The sequence below is a fragment of the Castanea sativa genome, chromosome 11 (assembly GCF_040712315.1).
Source record: "Castanea sativa cultivar Marrone di Chiusa Pesio chromosome 11, ASM4071231v1".
Taxonomy (NCBI): domain Eukaryota; kingdom Viridiplantae; phylum Streptophyta; class Magnoliopsida; order Fagales; family Fagaceae; genus Castanea; species Castanea sativa.
In genome coordinates this window covers 66,428,892-66,444,258 of record NC_134023.1, presented here as the reverse complement: position 1 = coordinate 66,444,258, position 15,367 = coordinate 66,428,892, and the positions used below count along the sequence as shown (strand labels likewise).

The 15,367-nt window shown below is 31.5% G+C and overlaps 1 protein-coding gene across 2 annotated transcripts; it reads left to right on the top strand.

Moving 5' to 3' along the window:
* The first annotated feature begins 6,464 nt into the window (after window positions 1-6,464).
* On the top strand, window positions 6,465-12,258 carry LOC142617243 (nuclear transcription factor Y subunit A-1-like). 2 transcript variants are annotated; one of them, XM_075790015.1, is made up of 7 exons: window positions 6,465-6,622; window positions 7,365-7,657; window positions 9,044-9,156; window positions 9,309-9,380; window positions 9,840-10,004; window positions 11,363-11,788; window positions 11,898-12,258. In XM_075790015.1, the coding sequence occupies exons 2-6, from the start codon at window positions 7,393-7,395 to the stop codon at window positions 11,774-11,776; spliced, it is 1,029 nt and encodes a 342-aa protein (XP_075646130.1). In that variant the 5' UTR covers window positions 6,465-6,622; window positions 7,365-7,392; the 3' UTR covers window positions 11,777-11,788; window positions 11,898-12,258. The 2 variants fall into 2 exon arrangements, with proteins under 2 accessions (XP_075646130.1, XP_075646129.1); XM_075790014.1 differs by having other exon boundaries at window positions 6,484-6,622; window positions 7,373-7,657.
* Window positions 12,259-15,367: the final 3,109 nt, after the last annotated feature.

Genomic DNA, 15,367 nt, shown 5'->3' with positions numbered 1-15,367 from the left:
TTAAATTGCTACAATTTTTGTCATAGTTATTTTACGTGTTAGACTATAACTGATTTTTTGTCACTTTTACATGAATTTACAATTATTTATAGGTTTTATTATACTTTTTAGTATTATTTATGAGTTATACTGTGCTACACCTATATTTATAATACTTTCAACAAATTTTTTTTAATTTCAACTAAATAAGTTGTTCTCCAAATAGACACTTAGTACTACTTAAACTGCTATAATATTTGTCATAATTATCCTACATGATAGATTATGACTGATTATTTGTTGATTTAAATAAATTTACTATTTTCTCTCCGCATGTCACAGTCTACCATGCCAACAATTGTGACATAAATTGTACTATTTTACGTGTTCTTATAATTTTTCACAAAAAAATTCATCGAAGGTCTTTTCTTACAAAAACAAACAAGACATGAAAAACAAAACCCAAAAAAGAAAAAAAAATTGCAATTGCCAGTGCCAGCTCCAAAACAGCACAGAATATTTGTGCCTTTGTTGTGCTAAGCTGCATTGGGAGTTACATCAGCCAAAGACAATACCAGATCGTACGCCACGTGTCGGCTTTTGGTGCTACACAGTGCAGTCTTATTACACGTGCACAAGGCACGTGGGGTGGTGTTGAACTCAAAGCAGAATTCTTGCTTAGGTGAGAGCTTGTACGTTTGGAAGCACAGATCTTTGACTGCTACCTGGGATCATGACAAATGACACAGTTTTTCTTGCAGTTTTTTCTTCTTGTTTTTGTTTTTGTTGAATTAAATTCTAAACTTATATTTTAAGAGTTTTTTTAGATTAACCTATAATTCAAAAAATACCCAAATTTAAAGCAGTTTCAAATAAAAATTTAGGGTAAATTGTAAAGTATATACTCTTAAAGTTTGAGATTACTTAGATTTTACATATTGAAATTTGGTTCTGTTAACAAAACATCTCCCTCCGTTAGTTTTGATTGTTAAGTGATATGTTGGCGTGTTAATGTGTATTTCTTTTCGTCAAGCCAACATTTTCAAACGATGCCACTTTAGAAGCGCCAGCTGTATTCTTTTTCTTAAGTGAAATAACCTCGTTTTGAGAGGCTAGTTTGGAGGGGGGGAGAATACGTCAATACATCAGCATGTTACATAACATCCTAAACAAACGGAGAGTGGAGTTTTGTTAACGAAACCAAATTTAGGGTGTAAAATTCAAATTTTCAAACTTCAAGGTTTAAAATCTAAGCAACCCCAAATTTTAGGGTTGTACTTTGCAATATACTCACAAATTTATAATTTCATCAATTATTTTTAAAATCATACAAATTTAAACCTTGAGCTTTTTAAGTTTGATTTTAGGATTTAATTGGAGGTATACTCTGTTACAATTTTAAAAGTTCAGGGTCCAATTTGAAATTAGAAAGGTCTAAAGTTGAAAATTTTGGATTTATATGTAGGGTGCTAGGGTTTAAAATGTAGTTTGTCCTTTTTTAGGTGTTACATCAACGGTCATAATAAGCTCTTTATTTGTTGAGAAAACAACACCTGAAAGACCTAGAGCATAATAGATCTCAATCCTATTCATACTACAGAGTGTAGTGTCCAAATAATAAAAGACAATAATTCTTGAGCTAAAAAACCAATTTCACACAACCGCCTTTGAATGTTTGAACTCAGATTCAAAATTCCTAATTATTGGTCATGATTATGGTGATTCATGTGATAGTCTGTGTTTTTATCTTTAATTATATGACTTGTGATTAACAAGCAAGTAAATGGTATCTAATTTAAAACTCCATGTAATGAGTTTGAAGAAAATTTATATTCCAATCCCATATTATTAAAATACACAAAAATGATCCTTGAACTTATCATAAGCAATTTTTTTTTTTTTTTCAAACTAGGTTTGGAGGTAAATCACATCCCTATGCCCTAGTCCAAATAAAAAATTTTCTTATGGAGCAACCATGTGCTATCAATCTAGATCCCACGTTTTGGGAAAGAACATGCTTAATTCTTTATTTTAAGCTTCAATCTAGAGCCTTGGACACTAGATTGAAACATGGTTATTTTAGGACATGCGTTGTATCTATATTTCCCTCTAATACATAGGAGCATTCGAGATAAAACCAAGTCCCTTCATATTATTAACTCTACCTATCTCAACTTCAATAAAATAATCACCTTATGCATTGACGCGCGCGCACACACACATTTTTCTCTCAAATGTATGGATGCACCCTCAATGTGAGACTAACTTGAATTTTTTATTATTTCTAGAATAGACATCCTGGATTCAAATTCACCTCTCATTATAACTATCGAATTATGTTAAAAAAAAATACACATAAATGATTATTTAAATTATTATGAACGATTTCTTTTAAACTAGGTTTGGAGGAAAGTTACGTCCATATGCCCTTGTCCAAATAAAAATTTCTTACAGAGAAATCATAAGTTATCGTTCTCTCTAGATCTCACATTTTAGGAAGGAAGCGTCTATACATGGAGTTAAGCTTAAGTCTAGTGCACAGAACACTAAGTCGACACATAATTATTTTAAGACACATATCTCCTCCAATACAAGGGAGCATTTGAGAGAAAGCCAAGTCCCTTCATAATACTACTTCTATCTATCTCGACTTCTGCAAAATAATTTTTTCTCACAAGTGTGTGTGAATGCACCATAAAATAAGTGGTTCTACGACAATAAATAATTCTATAATTTTTTATCACAATTCTGATATGATAGACTGTGAACAGATGTCATTTATTACTTACACAAAGATTCCCAATATTTTATTTGCCGCATTACAACTATGACAAAAAATTGCGTAATATTTTGTGTTACTATTATATATATAGGCTTTCCCTATGAAATATAAAAATGTGAGACCCAAAAGCATAGGTTCATAGGGTCCTGTCGGCTTGTCCTAACGGCGCACTGCCGCAATAAACGCTGTTAAAAAAAAGTGGGCAAAGAGAGAGAGAAAGTTGACGAATAATTAGGTAGAGAAACGTGTCAAGCTCTAAAAGGTGGACCCATTTGGAGTTATTATGATTCTGACACGTCTTTGTTTTCTATACACACAAGTGTCAGGCTGGCAACGTGTTAGCATTTCCTTTTATTAATCAAAATTAAATAATACCTTAGTTAAATAAAATATTAATTCTTTCACTTTCAATTATAAGGTTGGCATATTTCAAATGATTAATTAATCTCAATTAATTTAATTTAATTAATAATTAGTTGGGTTTTGTTAACTAGCACTACAGTCATTTGGTCCACTTTGCCCCTACCCTTTTAAAAAATTATTATTATTATTATTTTCTCTCAAAAGGTGAATATAAAGGGTGTTCTTCTTATCTTGAAATGTGGAAGGGACAATGAAATATAATAATTAATATAGTTTTACCAACTTTTGAATGATTCAACTAGTACATAGTGTTCTATTAGATTGGTTTAACAAGTTAAAAAATAAAATTTTAAAACATGGAGGATCAATTCTCAAGTAAAAAATAAAAAATAATGCTAAGCTTTTAGATCAATCAACTTATGATTAACTTGGAAGAGTTAAGTCAAGTGTGGACCTACAAATTATCAAAAAAGAAAAAAGAAAAAGAAAAAGTCAAGTGTGGTTTAGTGGTACTACTTGGTCTTCTCCATTGTTAGATTCATAACCCCACCCTTAATTTATTGTAAGCTAGAAAAACTATGAAAGCTAAAGGATTATTCTAATGCTTAAAGAAAAGTAATGCTAAATGGTCCTTAAAGCTATTTGTGAAGTTCACTTTGTGAAAAGAGATTTGTTTGATATGAGTGAAAAAGATTACTTTGAAGTTGTACATTTTATCATGGATAAGGTTGATGGGGCCATAGACCTTTTTCTCTTGCCCACAAAAAACGAAAAAAAAAATTGATTGATGGGTTTTGTAGGTCATAACAAAATCAAAATTAAGCCTTTAAAAAAAATTAAATAAAAATTGATGTGAAAATTTGAGCAAGTTTAATCATAATTAGCTATTATTGTCATACTAATTATGAGTATTTAGTACAAGCTTCTAAATTATAATAAGCTATATCATAAGGCAAGTTGTGCACATTCATAGACCAACCAAATGACCAGGTGGAGATCCTCACGACAATGCACTGTCGGCTCTCATTTCCAACTTTTTTTTTTTTTCATATCTTCCACTATTCACTTAGGTGTTGTTTTCTTATTTGTGTGAGTAGAATCAGAACTCAATTTCCAATGTAAATAGAATCCAACTTAGCTTCCAATGACCCTACATTATAAAATGTTATCTTCTTTCTCATCTCACACTTCATTAGATTAACATTCCATAATTCCATCTTAAGGTTTCAACTTGGAGAACTAAAATAAGGACAAAATGAATATAGATTTTAAGTTAAGAGTGTTGTGTTTAACTTTGATATACTTTTATTTTTAATCATTTGATAATTTCAATAGGAGAGAGGTGGATTTGAACCTCTAATGTCTCCATTAGAAATACCATAAAGTGTTAACCAGTTGAAGTACAAAACTATTAACTTATACTTGATATACTTTTAATTTTGAAAGAGCACTATCAAAATTTCGTAAAGATAACCTCATTTGTGAATATCAAAACTAATACACACAAGTGCGCGCGCGCGCGCGCACACACGCACATATATATATATATATGTATATCTATTTGTCTTAAGTATTTGTTAATGGATGTCTCTTATCACTAATTTTTTTCCTTATTCCCCCAAGATTATTAATTGCACAATTGACACTTTATAAGTTTCATTGATAAAAAATTTGCAATTAAGGTTTACATAAGTATTTGTTTCAAATGTCTCTTAAATCCACATAAATTTATACTAAACTCTCTCTCTCTCTCTATCTCTCGTCAAGTACTTCTGTGATTTAGGATGGTGGTGGAGTCAATTAAGTCTTTTGATTTGGGGTGGTGGTGGTGAAATCAACTATCGTAAAGTCAACGGTGGCTTTGATTTGAGATGATGGTGGATTTTGCATGCACTCTTGGGTTAAATAAGAATTTGAAAGGATAGGGTTTTGCATTGTGGGTGAAAAGGTATTTTGAGTTTTGTGCAATGATTGCATTTTTTAAAAGGTTTGCTTAACATGCGTATTTTTTTTAATCTAATTTCAATAAAGTGCGTTGGGTAAATCATCTTTAAAAAATGGCCTTAGGCACTCATCAACAGAACCCTTTATTTTTTACTTAAACTATTAACTTATTTGTACTTTAACATATATATTTCTTTGTATTGTTATGTATTCTAGGTAAACCTTATTTTAAAAATAAAAAGACAAAATGCTATTTTGGTCTCTAAACTTTACCAAAAGTTTATTTTTCATTTCTAAACTTTAAGAAGTTCATTTTTTGTCCATAAACTATTGAAAAGTTCATATTTCGTCTTTAAATTATTGAAAATATTTTATTTATGTTCTTAAACTTTACTAAAATTTTGTTTTTCATCCCTAAATTATTGAAAAAAAATTCTTTTTTCATCCTTATATTTGTCCCTATACCATATAAAAAACTCTTTACAAAATTTAGAGATGAAAGAAGAATTTTTTAGAGTTTAAGGACGAAAAAAAAACTTTTAGTAAAATTTAGATACCAAAATAATATTTTACTTAAAATAAAATTATCTAAATACACTCAAATTAAGTTTGAAGTTCGTACCAAAAAAAAAAGTCTAAAGTTTTAACGGCAAAATCCTAGGACCTAATATGAAATAAGGTATAAGCGGTAAACGTAAATTAAAACCTCATACTTATGAACTCTTTCAATTTGAATGACATATTGATCTTTGTTATTTATTTTTGCTATCCTAGGTAGCGACAAAGCAAAATAAAAATTGAAATCATTAATAAAATTTTGTATTTCACATATATAACTAGTTTTGATTTTTAGGCAACCACTCTCACTCTAAATTGAACTTTCTTTGTCTAAATGGAGCTTCTCTTTGTATCATCTTTGTTCATAACTATCAAATGTTAGGTGAACACAAAAATTAAATAGAATTTTCTTAGTCTAATTATTGCCTAGATTAACATAAATAGAGACACATTTCAAATTGAACCAATTTTACAAATATGGACTTTAATTGAAAAAACTAAAAAACTTAGAAACAATATGAAAGATTATACAAATTATGGGTCCTTTTATATAATAAAAATAAAAATAAAAATTGTAAGTCCTTTTTTGTCAACTTCAAGTTTCAAATTTTTTTTTCTTAGTCATTTACTTTTTTGACAATTTTGTTTTCTTCCAAAACGGAGACAGAGAGGGAGACCTTTGCGTAAACTTTGAGAAATGAAAAATGAAAAATTCTTCTTCTTTGAAAAACCTTAAACTTTTACTTCTCAAAAAAGAAAAAAACAACCTTAACTCTATTAACACTCTTTTTACTTTTATTATTTTCCATGTGTTTTATTTACTCTCTCTCTCTCTCTCTCTCTCTCTCTCTTTGTCACCTTCCACTGTCTCTCTTTAAGGTTGCAGACAAAGAAAGAGAGAGAGATAGAGAAACTCAGTCTGTGATGAGCTTCTTCTACTTCTGAAAACCAAGAAGGCATCTTGGGGTTGGATCCTCTGCTTCACACCCCCCACAAGTAAGCTCTTATCCAAACAATTTCCCTTTCATATCTCTTAGAATTCTCCATCACTTTCCTCAACTTTGATTCAAGAATTCTATCAGAACATGTTATCATGGCTGCTTTACTTGTAGTACCTTTGTTAAAGTGAGTTCTTTTTTTGTTTTTTGTGTCCTTAAGCTTTTAAGCTATACTTGGTTGTTGAGGAAAAGAAAAAAAGAAAAAAGAATTTTTTTTTGAGTTTTTCTTGGTTGAAACTGAAAAGGGTGGTCCAAATTCCGAACTTTTTTTTTTTTGGGGTAAAAGATATATCTTTCTTTTATTTTTGAGTGGGATGTAGCAGAATTTAAAGTAAAAAGAGAAAAATAGAGACACCCAGAAGAAAATTTCAGCTTGATTAAAGCTAATTAGTTGTTTTAGGCTCAGTAGAGTGCAGTAGGGTCTTGAATTTTGAAAGGTTTCTATCTTTTTCCATCATTTACTCAATTTCCAAGCATGAACCTTAGGTTTAGTTATCTCTTCAAGCTCTGAAATTCAGTTAATGGTTTTTGCTCTTGATTAATGGTTGGAATTAGTACTATCCTTTTTGTTATGATGTTTTTCTTCATTCTACTTAGCATGCATGTTGCTTTTTGCTTATATATATAGAGAGAGAGAGACTCCACAATTTACCCTGTATTCTTTTGGTTTGGTTGGTAGAATTGAACTTTATTATTATTTTTTTATGTTATGATTTTTTTTTTTAATTTTTAATTTTTAGTTTTTAAGGTTGAAGGAGGAAGTTGTGAATGATGCCAGCAAAGCTCGGAAATGGAGACAGGCGGTTAGAAACTTGTGGGCCGACTGCGTTGCAGTCCACTTTTTACTCCCATCCTTGGTGGTCTGGAGTGGGGAGCAATGGGTCCTTAGGTGAGAGTGGTTCAAAATCTTCTTCAATGGAACACCTAAATGGTTCTGTGAAGAATGGAGTGATGCAGTTGAAAGCAAACGGTCAGTTGGATGGTGGAGCTAATTTTAATAAAGAAACACAAGTCACCATAGCGTCGCAATCTGGTAGGTATCTTTGAGCTGTCACTTCTTTAGTGAATAATAGTCTTGTGGAGATTTGCTTTAAATCATAAATAAATGTATTTACTTGCTATTGGGTGTAACAAAGTATATGATGTTTGAATTTGAGAAATTGTTTCTCTAAATCTATATAATTGGTGGTTGCAGTCTTTGTTTCATCATACATTTTTATTTATATATTTTTCCCAGACAAAATTTGTAATTTAATAGGAACAAGTGTTTACAGTAGAGAGAATCAGAGAAGAAGAGAAGTTTAGCTCTATGTGGGAATGCCTCTTTTTAGGAAGGAGAAGGAGTAAAAAAAAAAAAAAAAAAGAAATTATGCATTTGGTTAAAGAGCAATGAAAGTATCTTGTTCTCATGGATTTGTGATGAGTATTTTCATGGCAGCTTGTATTTTAGTTTAGATTGGCCCAAATGAAAATTTAAGGAAGTTTAGTTGGTTGACTCTTGAGAATTTTGAAAATCTCATTAAGATGGATTTTTATGTAGAGAAACTGGAAAACTTTTACCTGATGTGATCTGGATAGATGAAAGTTGCTGGTCCTAATTTGTTAACTATACACATACATGTATATGTAGGCATAGAATTGTTGTTCTTGAATTGAAATTGTGATAGATTGAAATCTTGTTCCCCAGTATATATGGGCATGTACTTTTTTCTTCCCCCTCCTATTTTTCTTTCAGTTGGTGCAATGTGAAACTGACTGTGGCAGACAAGCAGACCAAGAAATTGTAAATCCTGTTTAGGTGCTTCAGCTTTTGGAGTATCTGCAAGAGGTGCAAATGCAGATCATTTTTGAACAAAACCATCAATTCTTGACCAAGATTGTATTGCCAATTTCACCCTGTGGCCATCACTGCCACCTTTTTCTATGGCAGCGTATTTATTTATTTATTTTTGGAGCACAGGGCTCCAAGGCTAAGCATTTAAGGGTCTTCCAATGTGCAAACAGAGTGTTTCTGTCTTACTGTAAAATTCAAGCAGCTCTCTTCTATCCTTTGCTGATTGTTTGATCCATTATACTTCCTCTCCTCGCAACTCAACAATGATTCTGCTAGGAACATGTGTTGACCTACCCCACCAGATCTTCCAAAACAGGGAAACAATATTGCTGTAATCTAAGATATAAATTATAAAAAATGCAGTTTAAATATTACCAAAATGTGCATGGCATATATATATTTTAAAATCTGATACCTTAATTTTTTCAAATAATTTTTTTTAATCTTGCTATTTCTGATTTGGATTAATGTCATCTTCTTCTTAGAGTTGTGACATAACATGTTGCACCATATGATCGTGCATGTATGTCCACTCACACACGCACAAACTATCATATTAATATTTGGGTTTATTTCTTATGACAGATGGGAATATTGGGCTAGAGCACCAACATGTTAACCATGTTCCATCCTCAACTCCTAAAATGGGTGAACACCTTGATCCAAACTCCAACATGGAACTTGTTGGTCACTCAATTGTAAGACCTGTTCAGCTTTCTCTCTCTCAAACTTCATAGACATGCACATTTTGGTGTTTGATCAATGAATCTGAGACTTTTCATTGGTTGGTTTTAAGATTAAAAAAAAAAAGATTACAAGTTTTTCCCCTTGTTCTCTGTTACTTATGCAGGTATTGACACCATATATGTATTCAGATCCACATTATGGCGGAATGTTGGCTCCTTATGGGCATCAAGCTATGGTATGCAATCTGTAGTCTAGAAGGATAGTAATAGTAATGTTTTCGATGGAACGAGCCTTTTCTAACGAAACCTAGAACATGCCTTACCTTATTCCTCAAAGAGGGACCTCTTCACTACCCTACTTAGAATGCACTTGTGCACATATATGTGCATACATTGAATGTACTTGTTCCCTGGATATATCTTTGAAGAACAGCATTTAGTTCAGACCAAAAGAAAGTACTAGAAGTTCAAGCAAACTGATGTGGCCACCATTGCTTTGCTTCACTCCAAAGAAAATTGACAAATGATACTATTAGGTTTAAGATTCTTTTGATGAAATATTATGTACCAGTGCATTCTTCAAATGTTTTTGTAATAAACTCATTTTCCATGTTTAGTCACTGTAGTATTGTAATTATTTCTTATAAAATGTATTGGGATGTGACGATCTTCTGACAGTACTGGTATGATGCCAGATACCTGCCCAATTATATGGAATGCATCAGGCTAGAATGCCTTTACCTCTTGAAATGGAAGAGGAACCTGTCTTCGTAAATGCAAAGCAATATCATGGTATTCTGAGACGAAGACAGTCACGTGCTAAGGCTGAGCTTCAGAAGAAAGCGATAAAAGTTCGAAAGGTAAAATAAATATTTGTTTACTTTTTCTCGGGACTGAGCCACAATTTGGGATGATAAAAAGGTAGAAGGCATAATATTCATTAGTCATCATAGAGGAAAAACATGCGTTGAAGGGAGATGCAACTTTCATTGTGTATCTTTGCTTTCAGCTTAAGTTGTTTATTCTTGGCAAGTTTCCTTGTAGGTTTTGTAGCTTAATGTTGCCTTCTTGTAGATGCAAACTAAAATTTCTTGTGTATGTGTGTGTTTTTTCTAGCATGTGTTTCTTCCCCTTTGTACACCAGATTTATTTAATATCTTGCTTCATTCATTTACTAGTTATTAACAATTGTGGTATGGGAGATAATGCAAAATGTTCGTAGGAGAATGACAAATATGACAATTGCACCTCATTTGATTGATTTGTGTTTTAATTCAAGTTCTATCTCATTAGATTGTCAGTCTTCATATTTTCTTTTGTATGAATTTTGACTGGGATTCAAAAGAGGGTTGATCTTAGTATCCGACCATTCCCTATCCTGGCACTGTTTTCTACTCACGACTTTTTGTTTTGGGTCAGGTGGGGGGAGGGTGATGTTATTTTCCTACTTTATGATGCTGAAGTTGCATTGTTTATGATTGGATTATGGTCTCAAGATTACACAAATAACAACGCACTTGACAGGGGTGTACTAAAGACATAAAAGAAACCTGTAATCCTGTGGGCTGTATGAAACTAATAATGTTGGCTGCCGGACCTTAACAGCATCACAGTTTTGAAGGGAATTATTTAGGGAGTTCTAGCTTGTTGCTGCCTTGTCTATTACCCTGATTGGTGTATATTTGGAGAGCTACTATGAAAGTTCTTTTCTTTATGCAAAAACAAGTAGTTCCATTTCCAGTTGTTTTCCATGAGTATACCTCTGAAATATAGACATGCGCTGAAGTAAAAATGAAGAAAGTCGTCTATATTTAAGGCATCTAATAATATTTATTGCGAGTCAAATGTGGGCCACTAGATCTTAGCAGGTGATAAAGCCATAAGGAGGTGGGATATGGTTGAGTATCTCTTAGGTTGAACTAGTGTCTACACTCAGAAGTAAAAAAAAAAAAAAGGTAGCGGGGGAGGGGATTCATACTAAAGATGGGAAGAAAGACATGACGGATGGGGAGGAGGACTTATACAAACTCGCTATGAGAGGAGAGGAGTAAAATCATGTGGTAGTTTATTCTTTATTGTATGCGTTTCTTGTGTGCTTTTCCAATCTGTCAGCCCCACCCCTTCAGCGCATTTCTTTCTTTGATAAGTTCTGTTTGTTCCTTACATTTTTAGAGTGTCCAGAAGGATTCTTGATATTCTATACTGTTTCATGTCCCAGCCATATCTTCATGAGTCTCGACACCTGCATGCTATGAGGAGGGCAAGAGGTTGTGGGGGGCGCTTTCTTAATACAAAGAAGCTTGATAATGATGCCAATCCTACTTCAGAAAAGGGCATGAATGTGGGTGCCAACTCTTCAGTGCAACCAACCAGTAAATCTGGCTCTGAATACTTGTCCAACAATGGCAATGGGAAATTGGATTCCTCACATAATAAGCAAGAAGGATCACGGTCAATGATTCACAACATGCATAAGGCACACAACTTGTCCAATGGGAACAGCAATGGCCATGGTCTTTCATCAACATACCATTCACTGTTTAGAGATGACAAGGAAGGAGACTACATGGGTCAGCAGAGGGAGAGCATGCATATGAATGGGATTGCATGTGGGGCACTCCCCATTAAATGAAGTTCACCGAAGGTGAGGAGCCTCTAGAATTGCTTAAGCAGTTAAATACTAATGAGTTTTTGATATTCAATGCAATAGTTTACTTGGGTTTCTTTGTCTTATGAGAGCTTCTTTCCTGCAGGTGAACCTGAAGGGATTTGTCCCATCTAGCTTGAGTAGAAACCTTTCATGTAGTGTGTTTCTCAGGCAATTCATTCTTGGCTTTACAAAAAAGGTTACTTGTCTCTGTAAGGGTGAAATGAGGAAGAGAGAGAGACGTGTTGTAGTGCTGCTGTTACTGTTCTGCATTTAATGCATTTCCTTCCATTCACCAGTAGTGTAAAAAGGGAAGAAAGTTTTTAACTTATCAAGTAGGAAATAGTAATCAATATGTAAAAGTTTAACAATCTAGTTAAGAAGGCTTCAGAATTTTGAAGACTTATTTGTGTAAGACAAAGGCTTTGCTTCTTCTATCCTAATTGTTAAAATGTTGACAATGTTAAGATTTGGTCACACACTCTCTCTCTCTCTCTCTCTCTCTTCAGGTTTATTGCATCTCCATTGGAGTGTGTGACTGTATGCCCACACTTCCTTGCATGACATTCATTGCATTAGGCTAAGCACACACAGGAGATGCATTCTATCAAACTATTAGTTAAATGGAACTCTGGCTTGTCCTTGGTTCATTTTCCTTTATTATCCTTGTTCTCAAATGACATAGCTCCAGACGTCAGGATTCTGGTGTACACCAGTTCTTGAATCACAAGTTCATTGTCATTTGCTATAGTCAATAGGTGCTTAATCTGGGTGATGGGTCAGATCAGAGGCTCTAGTCTGCATTATTATCAAATTATTCTCGTTGGTTTGATATTGTCCTTGATGTGGTTTGTGTGAAGTTGTGGTGGAATACTTTGTACCATATTAGTGATGCTGAGCATCTAAGTTTGCTAATTGCAAAATGTTGTTCTACAACTTTTGTGACGGGTTGTTTAATGGCTTTTTTGCAACTAGTTAGCTGTTCAGTCTTTTGTAACGGCATGGCTCTCTTATAACCAGTTTTAGGCTATTAATTGGTTAATTGCTAACCAATTAAAAAAGGAATTAGCATGGGCCAATCAAATGAAAGCAGTCAAAGCTGGTGTAATATAAAAGCTTTGTCATTTCTTGATAAAACTATAAAAGCTTGTCATTGCATTGGGCTTGCTCTACAACTCTCTTTTCCTAAACCCCTCTTAAATTCAAACTCTTGGCCTCATAATCCTGCATCAGTTTGGGACATAGCTTGAGATCCCTGGTGATCAAGCTACTGCATTCCATTTTCATTTTTTTTTAATCTCCAAGAATCCATCAAGATTCATTCTTGATTTATCTTCTCAACCCTTTATTCCATTCCACACCATATGGTTGCCTTCAAATCAGTGCTGTGAATCTTGAAGTATATTGTAGGAGGCAAGATGAAATCTTGATTAAAATTTGTGACTGTGAAGTTCATGATGAAAAAAGAAGCTCTTTTAAGTTAAATCTTTACTGCATACTCAGACTACTAAAACTCCTACACTTCTACTTTCTACAAGAATAAAAAATTCACAACATTTTCAAATTAGTATTAAAATTTTTTAAATTTGTACATTTGTAACAAGCTTTTATTGTGTCCCTAGCTTTATTGGGTTGGTATTGGCCCAAATATCTGAAACTGGGTTGAGCCTCGGCACCTCTCTCCTCCTATATGGTATCACTGTGGTGCACGCCAGTTCACAAACGTACACTTTTTTCGTTTGCATTATTCTGGATGATGTGATTTTTCTCTGTTCAATTCAAGGAAATTCTAAACCACCCACAGTTGTGTACATCAAACGTTAAAATTCTGTGTCTGCCATTTATTCTCAAAAAAGGTTAAAGCTATGTAGCTAAATTTTGTATTATTAAATGAAATATACATATTTAAGATAGTAATTAGTATTTAGAGGGTAGACTGTGAAATAATTTTTTTTGTATGGTACTTTACTTTCAAGAAATAAAGTATTGAGTAATTTTTTTTTTCATATTTTTTCTTTTTAAAATTTTATATTATTAAGTGGATTGTAAATATTTAAGATAATAATTAGTATTTAGAGTATGGATTGTGGAGTGATTTATCTTTTTTTTTTTTGTATGGTACTTTACTTTCAAAAAATCAAGTACTGGGTAAATCACCCACAGTTGTGTACATCAAACGTTAAAATTATGTGTTTGACATTTATTCTCAAAAAAGGTTAAAGCTATGTAGCTAAATTTTGTATTATTAAACGAATTATACATATTTAAGATAGTAATTAGTATTTAGAGGGTAGACTATGAAATGATTTCTTTTGTATGGTACTCTGCTTTCAAGAAATAAAGTGCTGAGTAATTTTATTTTTCACATTTAAATTTTATTTTTTACTTATTTTTTTCTTTTGTAAATTTTATATTATTAAGTGAATTGTAAATATTTAAGACAATAATTAGTATTTAGAGTATGGATAGTGAGTGATTTATCTTTTTTTTTTCTTTTGTAAATTTTATATTATTAAATGAATTATAAATATTTAAAATATTAATTAGTATTTAGAACGTGGACTGTGGAGTTAATCTTTATTTTTTTTTCTTTTTGTATGGTACTTTACTTTCAAAAAATTAAGTACTAGGTAAATTTTTTTTTCACTTTTTTTTTATTTTGTAAATTTTATATTATTAAATGGATTATAAATATTTAAGATATTAATTAGTATTTAGAATGTGAATTTTGGAATGATTTATCTTTATCTTTTTTTTTCTTTTTTGTATAGTACTTTACTTTCAAGAAATTAAGTACTAGGTAAATTTTTTTTTTCACTTTTTTTTTCTTTTGTAAATTTTATATTATTAAGTGGATTATACATATTTAAGATAGTAATTAGTATTTAGAATGTGGACTATGAAGTGATTTTTTTTTTGTATGGTACTTTACTTTCAAGAAATAAAGTACTGAAAATTTTTTTTCTTTTGTAAAATTTATATTATTAAGTGGATTATAAATATTTAAGATAGTTATTAGTATTTAGATTGTGGATTGTGGAGTGATTTATCTTTATTTCTATTTTTCTTTTTCTTTTTGTATGGTACTTTACTTTCAAGAAATCAAGTATTAGGTAAATTTTTTTTCACATTTTTTTCTTTTGTAAATTTTATATTATTAAGTAGATTTTAAATATTTAAGATATTTATTAATATTTAGAGTGTGTATTGTGGAATGATTTATTTATTTTGTGTATAGTACTTTATTTTCAAGAAATCGAGTACTGGGTAATTTTTTTTTTCATTTTTTTTTTTGTAAATTTCATTTTATTAAGTGGATTATAAATATTTAAGATAGTAATTAGTTTTTAGAGTGTGGACTGTGGAGTGATTTATCTTTATCTTTATCTTTATCTTTTTTTTTTGTATGATACTTTACTTTTAAGAAATCAAGTACTGGGTAAATTCTTTATTTTCTTTCATTTTTTTTAATTTTTTTTTATACTTTAAGTGGATTATAAATATTTAAGATAGTAATTATTTTTTAGAGTGTGGACCGTGGAGTGATTTATCTTTATTTTATTTTATTTTTCTTTT

Excerpts from the sequence above, each read along its gene's own strand:
- LOC142617243 (XM_075790015.1), top strand. The coding sequence starts at position 7,393 with ATGATGCCAGCAAAGCTCGGAAATGGAGACAGGCGGTTAGAAACTTGT. Across the intron at positions 9,157-9,308 it reads AACTTGTTGGTCACTCAATT|GTATTGACACCATATATGTA; the intron begins GTAAGACCTGTT and ends TTACTTATGCAG. Across the intron at positions 9,381-9,839 it reads CTTATGGGCATCAAGCTATG|ATACCTGCCCAATTATATGG; the intron begins GTATGCAATCTG and ends GTATGATGCCAG.